Raw genomic sequence first — 13,441 nt, forward strand, 5'->3', positions numbered from 1 at the left:
AGGAATTATAAGGCACAGCATACATTGTGTCGGATGATATTAAAGAGACATTTCGCGAAAAAGGGTTTCCTGTAGGACGAACGGTCCATAAATATGAAATGAGGAAAATTCGTGAAATGTGTGTCATAATCTTTGAGAAATAGAGGTGTATTGAAGGATTTGAACATTTGCATAATATTATAAATAATAATTTCCAGTCCAGATTATTTCAACTCTCCCAATATAAAGCCAATAACTATTTTCCCCGAAGTATGATATAATAAGATAAGATTTTATTGTATCACAACGCCCATTTCAGGTCGTATACAGAATAGATGACATTATAGAACATACAATAAATAGTATATAATATATATATAAGAATTATGTAAGAGGTCGTTAAAAAGACAAAAAAATATACCGTTTGTGTATTTCAAGATGTCACGTAAAAGCAAATCGCATGGATATCGTAATGCGGATTAGAACGGTTTTTGTGCTAACACGCCAAGCCGAGTAAAAGGTATTTTAATATAGCCTACACCCGTATTTGCAAATAACTCCAGGTCGTGCAGGTCCCAGAACTTGCTATCTTTTCTTTAAATTCAAAATCAATTCTCTGTAGATCTACATCAAGGACAGAAATAGTGTCAACGCCATAGAAATATATATACTTTTGTTTAGCGAAACGACCCTTTACTTGATTAGCTAGTGACGTTCACGGTCTAGTCGTCTGCAATTGTTATTATTATTATTGGCGTGCCAGTTTTCACAAATTATCACTGAATCAAGTATACTTTTAGAAAATGGCGGACGAAACACAACAAGACAGTACGAACGAAGCAAACACTGGCTTTTTAATGGGTATTTTCTCAGAATTGTTAGGTAGTCCCTTGAACATTGCTTTATTGGGTGTCTGTGGCTTTTTATTGTATAAGATTATTGCTGGCAGAAGAAATACCGGCACACCTGCACCCAAAGAACCAGAGCTTCCACCTTTGAAAAAACAGGACTTTACTCTTGAACAGCTAAGGGAATACGACGGTAGAAGAAAGGATGGGCGTATTTTAATAGCAGTTAATGGGAAAGTTTTTGATGTAACGAAAGGCAAAAGATTTTACGGTCCAGGTATAATTTTTTTTTTGTTTATAATAATTATTGTAAGCATATTTGTACACCAACATTTATCTAAGCTTCGCAGGTCAGGCTAACCTAGCATTTCCTAGTTCAGCTCTGGTCTGAAGGTAGGTCTCATTACAATTACACTCGCCCTGTACGTTCAGGAACTGTTCTATTGAATCCTTGTTGAAAATCTAATCTCTTCCCAGTCAATTTTACTGGGCAACTTTTTACTGCTAAACGGTCGCGTCTCGCGTGTCAGTTCCTGTGAACGCCTGAACAATATAAATGAACATCTTAGTGAGAAAATAAGACCTTGCTTACCTCGCTAGAACCAGTATGAGAGACACAACACGCTGTTAAAAAATACGTCCCCGTCTTCTAACCGACTTGGCAGACTTCATTGATTTGAAAGGGTAACGCACAAATTTATCCATATAAGATGAAACGAAATTTAGGTAAGCCTGGGAGAAAAAAATTGAAATCTTTGAAAAGTTGAGAATCTTCAGTCATTTATTGCTTTGCCTAGCCAAATTACAATAATTTACAATCAATCATAAATTTTAAACGGATTTCTTCGATTATGAACAAACTACCTTACTTTGGTTATTATAAACTTACCTGTATGTTTGAAATCACCTCCCGTTAAATAAAATCCATTGCACAATTTAATATCCCAAGGAATAAAAAAGTTCTCTCTTAAAAAATTAAATTCCCACAAACTTTTGACAAAATGGAAGCTGATTACGTCACTCTTCGGGAGAGATCATTTCGTATTTAAAGGGGTTACAGCATGCAACAGTTTGCGGTACTTTTAAGACAATTCAATTTCAAGTTTTGTGGAAGAATAAGCTATAAGTCACAGCTCAGTATTAAGTTCTACAGTAAAATTTACTCGCGACTCAAAAATTCTTGACAAGGAATCAATAGGCCTGTTCCTGAATGTACAGAGCGTGTGTAACTAGACTTACGTTCAGAGCTGAACTAAAGCTAACCCAGTGGCAGTAAAAAAAGTGAGTTTAGAGAGGGGGTTATAATATGGGACTCTTAAAAAGGTACATGTACAGGGCTGCCAACAACCAGTATCGCAGCGCAATTTGCGATACATATTTTGTCCGTTGCTAATCAAAAATTAAACTCTAAAGTTTTTGATTCGCAGTAACTGCGAATCATTAATATGCCTGTCATTTTGGATATTGACACAAGGATAATCCGCATTTGAAGACTAGAAGGCTTTTTCAACACTTTCAACGTGTATAAAATGTTGAATAAAATTTTATAAACAAAACTGAATTCTCCGAGTGACATTTTCTACTCGAACTACCCAGACACAATTCATTATACGGTACTATATAATACAGGGACATAACTCTATGAATAAGGACTATTAAACCGGAAATAGGGAATCGGGTAGTACCACTCACGTTGCGAGACATCAAGTAATTATATCATATTCATTTTGAAAGAAATAAATCCAGTGTATCCCCCACGTATTGTAAATAAAATATAAAAAAATAAATATCTGTTAACGTATTGTAAAATGATAAATCAAAGTAAAAATTCCCGTAAAATATCGCGTGTGTCTAGTTAATCGAAGTGCGCCCGATTTAACAAAAGTAGCAATACACGATAAAAAGCAGACGAAATTGTTTTCTAACGAAGATTTCTAACGTAACAAAAAATAACAATTAAAATGATTGGGGCTTCGGAAGTCACTGTTAAGAATTGGCTTTAGACATAAGACCTAACTAAATGTCTACATCACATTCACAAACTGTCACAAGTACTTGTGGCAGTGCTAAAAAAATCTAAGAATAGTAAGAATGGAATCTAATCATATTTGTTATGAACTAAAGTAATATCTTGTTATTTAGGTGTTTTATGTTCAAACTGAAAAACTGCTAATCAACTTTTAAATTTGCTAATCAAATTTGGCAAAATTGGACTTTTTGATTAGCAGTGCTGCTAATCAACTGTGAAAAATTACCGACAGCCCTGTACATGTATTATCACTTTCAACAAAAAGTGTATCAAAATAAGCAAATTCAGCAATCATTTGATTAGCTGTTTGAAAGCAAGTCTATATAAGAGCTTTTACGAGTTTCCCTTTTGATGCCATTTTCGGTCATGCACATTGACTTGCTTTTTATTGCTCACGTCACAGAAACTAATACCCATTATATGTATGTTATTGAGTGAAAATACTCCCGTACCAATTGCTTGTTTAAAATGGAACAGAAAACTATTTCCATAGGTGAAAGGTTTAATACCAATACCTGAAGTTGATATTTATGTGATTATTAATTTGGTTAAAATTCTCCAATATTGTCTTAAATTCCTTCACGGAACAGCATGTGTGCTCTATTATATACTTCATTGCTCTATTTCCTCACATTTTATAACCAAACAGATGTTGTCTATTAATTGTTTACAGGACAATTAACACAAAAGATTTATCCTATTCACATTTAACGGTCGACTGGACCGTATATGCGAAGTTGTTATATCGTCTGCTATAGTGCTGGATGCTACCCTACTTTACACTACATACACTACTACATGTTGGTTGTTGAGGTTGTCGACCTAAAATTATAATTAGTATAAAATTGTGTATTTTTGTCAAAATTCCTCTTCAATATCAGAAACAATAAAACAATAATTGTGTGGGATCGGTGAATAATTTTTAAACCTCAAAGTAAAAAATAACAAAAAAAACTAGAACTGCGTCAGGTCACGTCTTGTTAGGTCAACAATCAAATTACGGTCATGAATTATTAAGTATAATAACATCCAATACCTAGTAAAGTGGAAAAACCTGTCATTTTGAACTCTTAATAAAACCGAAAGTTATATTTCTAGACCAAACTTTTTGATATTAGTCGTTCGTAGACGTCAGAGTCATTATATATGCAAAGGTCAAGGGGTCATTGAACGGCTAGGGCACCAGATAGAAGGTCAAAATTAAAAAAAAAATTCAAAGTGAAACTGAAAGTAAACAAAATCGAAATTCAAAAAACAGCTCCCTAATAATTTTTGCCATTTGAAGTAGGTTCAAAACCAAAAAAAAGTTATTGGAATCGAAATTGCGGCTGAATATTGATTTGAAGGTTCTTTTTAAAATCCAATATGGCAGCCAAACGGTTGAAAATACTAACATCTTGAATGTCAAAAATATGCTGAAGAAAACTTTCGCAAATCTTTGATGTTAAAACTAATTGAGTGAACTTCTGATTAATTTTAAAAAAGCTGTCAGTCAGAGCTCCCATGGGATTTGTCCAAAGAATCCAAAAATGAAAACCCGACGAAGATCTGTTGATAAATAATCAAGATATGGGCAGTCTGAGATTATATTTTGTCCCGTCCGTAAATCACTTCTTATTTGTCAAAAATGACGCAATTTATATTTAATAAATAGTTCCACGGTGGCCAACAATACCTACGTTGGCAGAAGGTTTGCACCATGGACAGTTTTGGCTGAATTAAAAAAATAACTCTAACAAAATAATAATAAAAAAAACCTCTTACAAAAACAATACGTGTTATGTACCATAAAAAAAAGATTAAGTCTAGTCGGAAGAGTTTTCCTAATGTTTGATTGATCGTGTACGCAGATGTATGTGTATATTTTTATGGTTTTCTTTTAAAATATAGAATTTACATAAATAATATGGAGTTTTATCAGGGAAGTAGAAATAGCATTGTAAACTTGTTAATGATAATGATTGTAATTAATTTCCAATTAGAGAAGCAGGTTGTTGAACTATATATACGTATTTATCAGCAATATGCCACGACTAATGAATACAATAACTAATGATACTTACTTAATTAATCTTACTGATTTATTAAACATGTTATACTGTAAACGAAAACATGGTAAAGTCATCTAAGCCTAATATATAATTTTAGAAATGATTTAAAGTCTGTATTACAAACTCTGAAGCAATGGTCCGAGAAATCCCTCTCTGGCCATTGTTGGATTGGCTTCTGATACTTGAACTTTTGAGGGAGTTTGTCTATTCTTCCCATTCAATCAAATCTATCCCAAGAACAGCAACATTGACAGTCCTTCAGTTTAATCTGGGTGTTCCCAAAAACTATGGACAGTGATTTAAGGTATTGAAAATGGTAAAACTATGTTCGTCTCCAAACAACATTGTTTATATTGTTTTCGATTTGATAGCCTTGTTTGTCACGCAATTAGTATTTCTGCAATATTCTGCTATGCACTGGTTAATTTGGCATAATAAAATCGTCAGTCATGATGTAAAGTTATGTAAACATATTTGGAGCTCTGTTTTAAGCGTAATGCTTTTGTAACACAGTTAGCTATTGGTTGTTAATCGGACCATTGATCAGTCATAATTTGGAACAGAAATTTGCTTTCGTTAAAGCAGTGTTTAGTGGGATAAGGTATAATCAAACAAAACACTGCGAGGAGTATGAGATGCGCCTTGCAATAAGAGTGGCATTCAAATATATACCTTATGTGTATTCAGAAAAGCACCTCAAACGTTATTTTCCCTTGTGAAATGAGTGACCTGATGAACGAGGCCGCTTCACAATGTCTGTAGATGCTATATTTTCGCCCACAAAAATAGTGAGAAGATTGCCCCCACGGTTGCTTTACATATTCATGATTACAGATTGATTGACAGCTGCCAGATAGGGTTAGGCCGGTGTAGTATGGTTCTTAATTTCCATGTAACTATTAAACTAATACATTACTGTGGGCAATGATATAGCATCCATCCACTATGTCAAACTTATAGAAAGTTATTGAGGCCTACCTTTACAGCTGTAAACTGAACTGTAAGCTTACATATAATTCTTCATAAAAACATCCTAGAGCTTTAGACAGAAGCATGGTTTGTTAAGCATTTTCCACACAACAAACTAAATAATTGAGGTGGCAGCTTTACAGTTTAAATGTTATTTTTTTTTAACCATAAATAATTTGAGCATGAATATGACTATGAGAATCTTTGTGCTAATTAGATTCTGAGATGTCTACGAATTTCTAGTCCTGTGTCACATAAATTTGTGTTATTGTTTTGATGTTTATATTTTTATATATAGGTGGTCCTTATGGTTTATTTTCTGGTCATGATGCTTCCAGGGCTTTAGCTACTTTTTCATTAGGAGAAGATTCCCTTCGAGATGAATACGATGATCTGAGTGATTTGAATAGTATGCAGATGGATAGTGTACGTGAATGGGAAATGCAGTTCACAGGTAATGTTTATAGTTTATAATCTGTACAACTTTAAACAAAGATTTCAGCCTGATAGAATCATGGACCGTATAGTTATAAGGTCCATGATAGAACCAGTTGAACTTGGCAAATAGAAGTACACATTGTATATAAACTTTTGTTGCTACTCTACAAGTCTAGTCTGTCTTTCAGTGTAGCCACGGTGAATCCAAGAGTATGACACTGGCTCACTGGACCACTGTTATGTATAGTTGCTACTCGTATCTATCTTTCAATGGAGCCATGATAAGTTAATGAGTGGGTTCTCTTACTGTGATGAACAAGAAAGATAATCCTGGTTTCCCCTTGTCAGTGGTGCAGGATGAAGGGCCTTGTCAGTGGTGCAGGATGAAGGGCCTTGTCAGTGGTGCGGCGTGAAGGGCCTGGTCAGTGGTGCGGGGTGAAAGGCCTGCCAAGGAAAAGTGTCTAGTCATTTGTATAGGATGAAAAACTGAAGTCCCATGTAGACGGAAAAATACCCTTGAAAGTTGAAATTAGATGAAGACTAGACAGCTGCCTATCTTCATTAGTTTTGATTGGTGCCGAACCCTATTTCATTTCTGTTTCCCCGTCGGCCCACAAGTTTTGTAAGGTGGAAGAATCCCAATAAGGAACCCTATTCAAATTCAGAGTCACATAAGAAATTTTAACAAAATAAATGCCCCTGTCACTGAAATCTAGTAAACTTTTTTAGATTTATTTTTCAAAACTATTAGAATCGTTAGGACGAACACTTGTTTAATTTCTGATTAATGCTACAAATTATTGATCCCAGCTTGAATTAAATTTGGTGAATATGAAGTTGGGTACAAAGTATTTACTACCTGGACCTGTCATAGGACATCTATCTCACAGCTGAGTCCAGAGACAAGTGGTATCAGATGTTCTGTAGGCATTCCCTGCTTTATGCACAACATAATTAGTTTATTTTAATGCCAACTAATAACAGTAATTTATGTTTTAGAAAAATATGTATATATCGGAAAATTATTACAACCTGGAGAACAAGCAACAGAATATACTGATACAGAAGATGAACAGAGTGAAGAAAAAAAAGATAGCGAAAAGAAATCGAACTGAGTAGTTCCATCCAATATAGCAAACTGTGATTTGCCTAACTGTATCTTTTTATTCCTGTACATTGTAATGCTGTAAATGTATGACAAGAGGAATTATATTTTGTATCGAATCGTTAAATTAACAATTAATTTCTTTGAAGGGTAAAGCAGAGTTCAATCTCTCTTCCTAATGAATTTAAAGTAGATCTAATAATAAAACAAACATGTAAAATGTTGATATAGTTTTTAAATGCTAGATACCTTAGAAGTATGTTTGAATGAGATACACTGTATTATATGTACACTATATACTAGGTATCTCAGTATATATTTATTTTAATGTATAGTAATATCTTTATCTTTATCTAATCTTGACTTTGTGTCTGGGTTCAAAAGTTAACGATTAACTTATGGATGTAGTTCAAGAATTTTTAAGAAATGCTAAGAAAACGGTACGTTTAGATGTTTTTTATTTATAGTACAGTTACTTGTTGGAATTCATATCTAAGAACCAACCTGAAAACTTAAGACCAAAACTAACTTTCTCTCTGTATTTCTCAGACATCATAATATTTGTCAAACCTCTACAGTTACACAAAATATGTTCAAAAACCATAGAAAGCATGATTTGATTTAAATCTTGACTAATTAAATTACTAGAATATTTTAATAGTTTAAATTTAATTGTAATATGAATACATATGAATACTTTGTAATTTGAGTAAAAGTTATTTGATAGGATGTGACATGATTATTTAATTAATAAAGACTTTCTATAATGTATTATTATGAATATTTATGTTTTTATATTAAGTTGTATGACTATTGACGCAATGATGTGGTTAATGATACCAATATTTAATATGGTGTTTATAACAACAATTTAAAAAAATCTTACTTGCAGAATTTTATATTCATCTATTTTATTTTTGCATTAATTTAAAGAGGTATGCTCACTTTTACAAAGGAACTGAAATGTAACAATAAAAGTTAAAAATAACTAAAATATGTGTATCTCGGCAATAATATATTGGCAGATTTATCTTACATTTTACACATAATCTCATTTAATCTTGATCAGCAACATCCTCCAAATCTAATGAAAATTATTTCTTTATTTGATTTCATCTTTACGCTTCTTATTTTATTTTGTACACAACATAAATTTTAGATATGTTCAGGACATATACCACCGACTGTTATGTACAAGACTTCAATAAGTTAAGAAATAGGTCCAAATATGATCACTTGGCATGATTGAAAGAGAGTTGTTTTCATTGACTGTTTTAGACTACACACGTGAAAACATGATACAGGGTTAAACTTGTCAGAAATTCAAATTGAAAAAAACATGTGATTTTAACCATATTATGATAATCATCATAGTCATATTACATGTTTAACATTCACCGTAAAATTATATCTGTAACATGAATACAATGTTATTATAATGTGTGCACCTTTATATTTTGTTTTGCACCTGTAGAATAGTCTGAGAATATGGATATAAATTTATATTGTTATGACCTTATATTGTACATGTGGTTAATATTGTTGAACTATCCACTTAACTGTCTTGTTGGACAAATTATAATTTAAAGAAAATATGGTCAAAATGACACGCCCTCTTTGACCAAATTAAACAAGTGTATCTTCTGTAAGTTTTGTAATACTGTTTTGTTTTATTGACCAATCTTCATAAAAGTGTTTTATGGAAATGTTTAAACCTCAGTGTTTATTCAAGCACACACATGGTCATATGTTATCATCACTATCTTCTGCTTATCTAGCATCCATTCATTATTATGTTGAAAACTTAACTCGATGGTTTTAAACTTTATATTGTTTACAAGGTCATGAGAATGAATGAGCAATTATGTTTCAGCTTTTAAATGTGGTTAAGTTCTAGTTAGAATATGTTTAAAGGAAAACTTCAGACATTGCAGTGTTATTATTTTTTTATTCATAATCTAATATAACAATAGTTTTAAGAATGTACAATTTGATGTAGAAACAGTTTTAATTAACACACTGACCGATGTGATGAATGAAGCAGTCAGTCACTATAAATAACCAAACTGGCTTTAATAGTCTTTCTGTTTGTGTGTTAACCTGTAACCATCTTGTTACAGCGACTGACAGTTCCCCTGGCATGTTAATTTGTTAATGCCAATATGATTGTACTGGATGGTTAAGTGTAGTTGATATCTATATATTACGCAATGTCTTGCACAAGACCATTAAACAGCTTAAAATACAGACACTATCCAGAACATGCATTTCAATGAAATTTGTCACACTTGTCCAATATTTCAACTAGTATAAATAATGTACTCTTGGCACATTGCCCATACCATTATTTGAAATAATGGTACGCCAACATCAAAGGATGAGGTCACATCTGTATTTTAAAACTATTTAAATAGATAATATAAATAATCTGCAACTGTTCCCCTTTAAACCTTCTGATGGGGGATTTATAAACGAGCCTGAATGTGTTCACTATACTTTTAAAAAGGAATCTTCCATATTTTTATAAGTATTACATAGGGATAGTACAAGTTACATTCTTTTCATTAAAATTGTTTTTCGGTATGGATGTAATGTCCCTTTATGGATTATGTTCATTTATGATATGAATAAAGGAGTGTAATGTATATAAAGAAAATCTTAGGGTGGTAATAGTTCATAGATATGTGTATGGATATTTCATACTGTAAGTTGATTAGGTTTACTGTAATTAAATAATTTGTTGAAATAAAAACTATCAAATGTAAACTGGTTATAACTTTATATAAATATCCAGCCTGGTTTTCCCTTGTCAGTGATGCATGAAGGTGGGCCTGACAAGGACAGCTGTCTAGTCATTCGGATGATACAAAAAACTGAGGCCCCATGTACACATTGGCGTGCACGTAAAAGATCCCTTGACAGTTGGAATTCGATATAAGAGTAGGCCGTAGTGCCATTGTCCGGGCAAAATTTCCCTCATAGCACACTGTATGTCGTATACCCAGTTTGGAGCAGAGCACAGTTGGAATTCGATATAAGAGTAGGCCGTAGTGCCACTGTCCGGGCAAAATTTCCCTCATAGCACACTGTATGTCGTATACCCAGTTTGGAGCAGAGCAGTAGGACGTTAAACTCAATTTTATTTCATTTTATATAAATAATACAAGACAAATTGTTATCCCTGTTGATTAATCAAAAGATCAAATATTTCTAACTTTGTATAGACTCACAATGAAATATGGCCGTATACTTACTATTGTCCGAGTGTCCGTCAGTCTGTCCACAAGCACAATTGCTTGTAGTCACTCTAGAGGCTAAAGTAAATATCCTATTATCTATAATATGTAAGGCCAGGAAGACTGATAATTTTCATCAATTTCCAATAATTAATACCAGATTTATAGCCCATGATCTCTTTGAAAAATCTTGTGGATGCTCTTTAGACCGAAGTTATCATCCAATGGAATTCAGATGTTTACACAGTGTTTAAGGCTGTGAAACAGAGAAGCCTTTTAGTTCTAATCAATTTCTGATTACTGCTACCAGAGTTATGACCCTTGATCACTTTGAAAAGTCTTATGGATGATTGACTTTTAAATTGATACACAGACTTAAAAGGAAAGATTCATGTAAATGAGAGAGAGAGAGAAATGGGGTTTAACGTCCACTCGACACAAACCAGGTCATTTCGGGACTAACATGGTTTAATTTTTATTTCAATAATTCGCTTGCGCGTAGGGGTCTTTAGCAGTGGGAGGAAACCGGAGGACCCGGAGAAAACCCACGAGGTTGGACAGGCGATCCTACTCCTTGTCACGTACAACCGGGGATGTAAATGAGACATTCTCCGGAAAATATATTAATGCATATAATTATGACATCTAAAATGTTTTATCCACTGGAAAAACAAAGCTATATCCTCTCAGTCTCATATAAAATCTGTAAAACCTCATCGGTTTCCATTAAAGGGTCACATTGGGAAACTGAATGAATTAAACTATATTCAAGTTCGTTTTTTTTTTTCCTCTCCTATAATTTAGTGCACAATTCACCTACACAGAGGCTAATCTCTTGTATCAAACTGAACGTGGTGAATGTAAGACTAATGGCAATCAATGCAATGTCAATGGCAAAACTTGAAGCAGATATGTGTTAAACTGATAAATGAGACAAACACTATATAACACCACAACACACCAGCCCTTTAAGGTCGGGTACAGCCAAGACACTTGCGTTGTCTACATTAGATGTTATAATACAAACTGGTCCAAGCAGAATTTGTGACTTTTACTCATTTTATGCCTTCCCATACTATATTATGTACCCATTTACACCATTTAAATTTGTTTTAGAATTTAATTTCCAGGAGAAACAAGCAGTTGCCATGCAAGATACGCCCACATTATGCAAGAGATGGACAGAAAACAAGCTAAACAAGCCAACAGTGAGGCTGATGTCCCCCGCTGAAATCCCAAAATAAATAGATGACATATTAATTAATCGCACATTTATTTTTTTCAAAAGTATCGAGCAATCAAACTATACACTAAGTTTCATCATTCTCTATCTGATAGAATCACGATTATGCAGTCATCACTCTCACTTAATTAGAATTAAAGTTATCATGTCCCAAAGCATCAACCAATCAGATTGCTTATCTCTGTTTACCATAAGCAAACAATGTTCATCATCGAACTCTATCAAGGCATTCACCTAATGAACGGCTACACCAAGTTTGAACATTCTACCTCAATTAGAAGGAGAGTTATTGAGTTCCAAAGTCTCGACCAATCAAATTGCGTATCGCTCTGCTTACCCTGAGCAGAAAATGCTCATTATCAAACTTAGTCAAGGTATTACTGTAATGAAACTATACACCAAGTTTCATCAATCTCACTTAATTAGAACTAAAGTTATCGTGTCCCAAAGCATCAACCAATCAAATTGCTTATCTCTGCTTACCCTAAGCGGAAAATGCTCATCTTCGAACTCCATCAAGGCATTGACCTAATCAACACATACACCAAGTTTGAACATTCTAGCTCAATTAGGAAGAGAGTTATCGTGCCCCAAAGTATCAACCAATCAAATTGCTTATCTCTGCTTACCCTAAGCGGAAAATGCTCATCTTCGAACTCCATCAAGGCATTGACCTAATAAACACATACACCAAGTTTGAACATTCTAGCTCAATTAAAAGTTATCGTGTCCCAAAGCATCAACCAATCAAATTGCTTATCTCTGCTTACCCTAAGCGGAAAATGCTCATCTTCGAACTCCATCAAGGCATTGACCTAATCAACACATACACCAAGTTTGAACATTCTAGCCCAATTAGGAAGAGAGTTATCGTGTCCCAAAGCATCAACCAATCAAATTGCTTATCTCTGCTTACCCTAAGCGGAAAATGCTCATCTTCGAACTCCATCAAGGCATTGACCTAATAAACACATACACCAAGTTTGAACATTCTAGCTCAATTAGGAAGAGAGTTATTGTGTCCCAAAAAGTGTGACAGACAGACAGACGGACAGACAGACGGACAGACAGACAGACGGACGAACCCATTTTAATAGTCCCCTGCTTTCTTCGAAAGGCGGGGGACAAAAAAAAAGCGATTTTTCATACAATCAGGGCACATAATCCAGGAAGTTATGTTCCGATATGTGCGAATATTGAAAGGAACCAAGATCTTTGAGATATAAACATATATTTTAAGTTTCTTCAAAATCAGATAAAAATTCTGACCTCTTAGAGGTTCCACAACCTTGATATTACATACTTTTACACCATTTGTGTACAAGGAGTGGCCATTTTGTCAGGCAGTCTCAATCTGATTTTCACGAAATTTGAACTAAATCATCACTATGAAGTAACAGTGATATATTGGAACAATTTTTTAAATCAGATAAAAAATGTGATTTTTTGTACAATCAGAGGTCATAATCCAGGAAGTTGCGGTCTGATATCCGCGAATATCGAAAGGGATCAAGATCTTTGGGTTATAAACCTATATTTTAAG

At 33.7% G+C, this 13,441-nt stretch overlaps 1 protein-coding gene across 1 annotated transcript; it reads left to right on the forward strand.

Annotated features, from left to right (window-relative positions):
• The first annotated feature begins 751 nt into the window (after positions 1–751).
• Positions 752–10,185, forward strand: LOC126829520 (membrane-associated progesterone receptor component 1). Its single transcript, XM_050559448.2, has 3 exons — positions 752–1,104; positions 6,175–6,330; positions 7,314–10,185. The coding sequence occupies exons 1-3, from the start codon at positions 783–785 to the stop codon at positions 7,427–7,429; spliced, it is 594 nt and encodes a 197-aa protein (XP_050415405.1). The 5' UTR covers positions 752–782; the 3' UTR covers positions 7,430–10,185.
• Positions 10,186–13,441: the final 3,256 nt, after the last annotated feature.

Source organism: Patella vulgata, chromosome 8 (assembly GCF_932274485.2).
Source record: "Patella vulgata chromosome 8, xgPatVulg1.2, whole genome shotgun sequence".
Classification (NCBI taxonomy): domain Eukaryota; kingdom Metazoa; phylum Mollusca; class Gastropoda; family Patellidae; genus Patella; species Patella vulgata.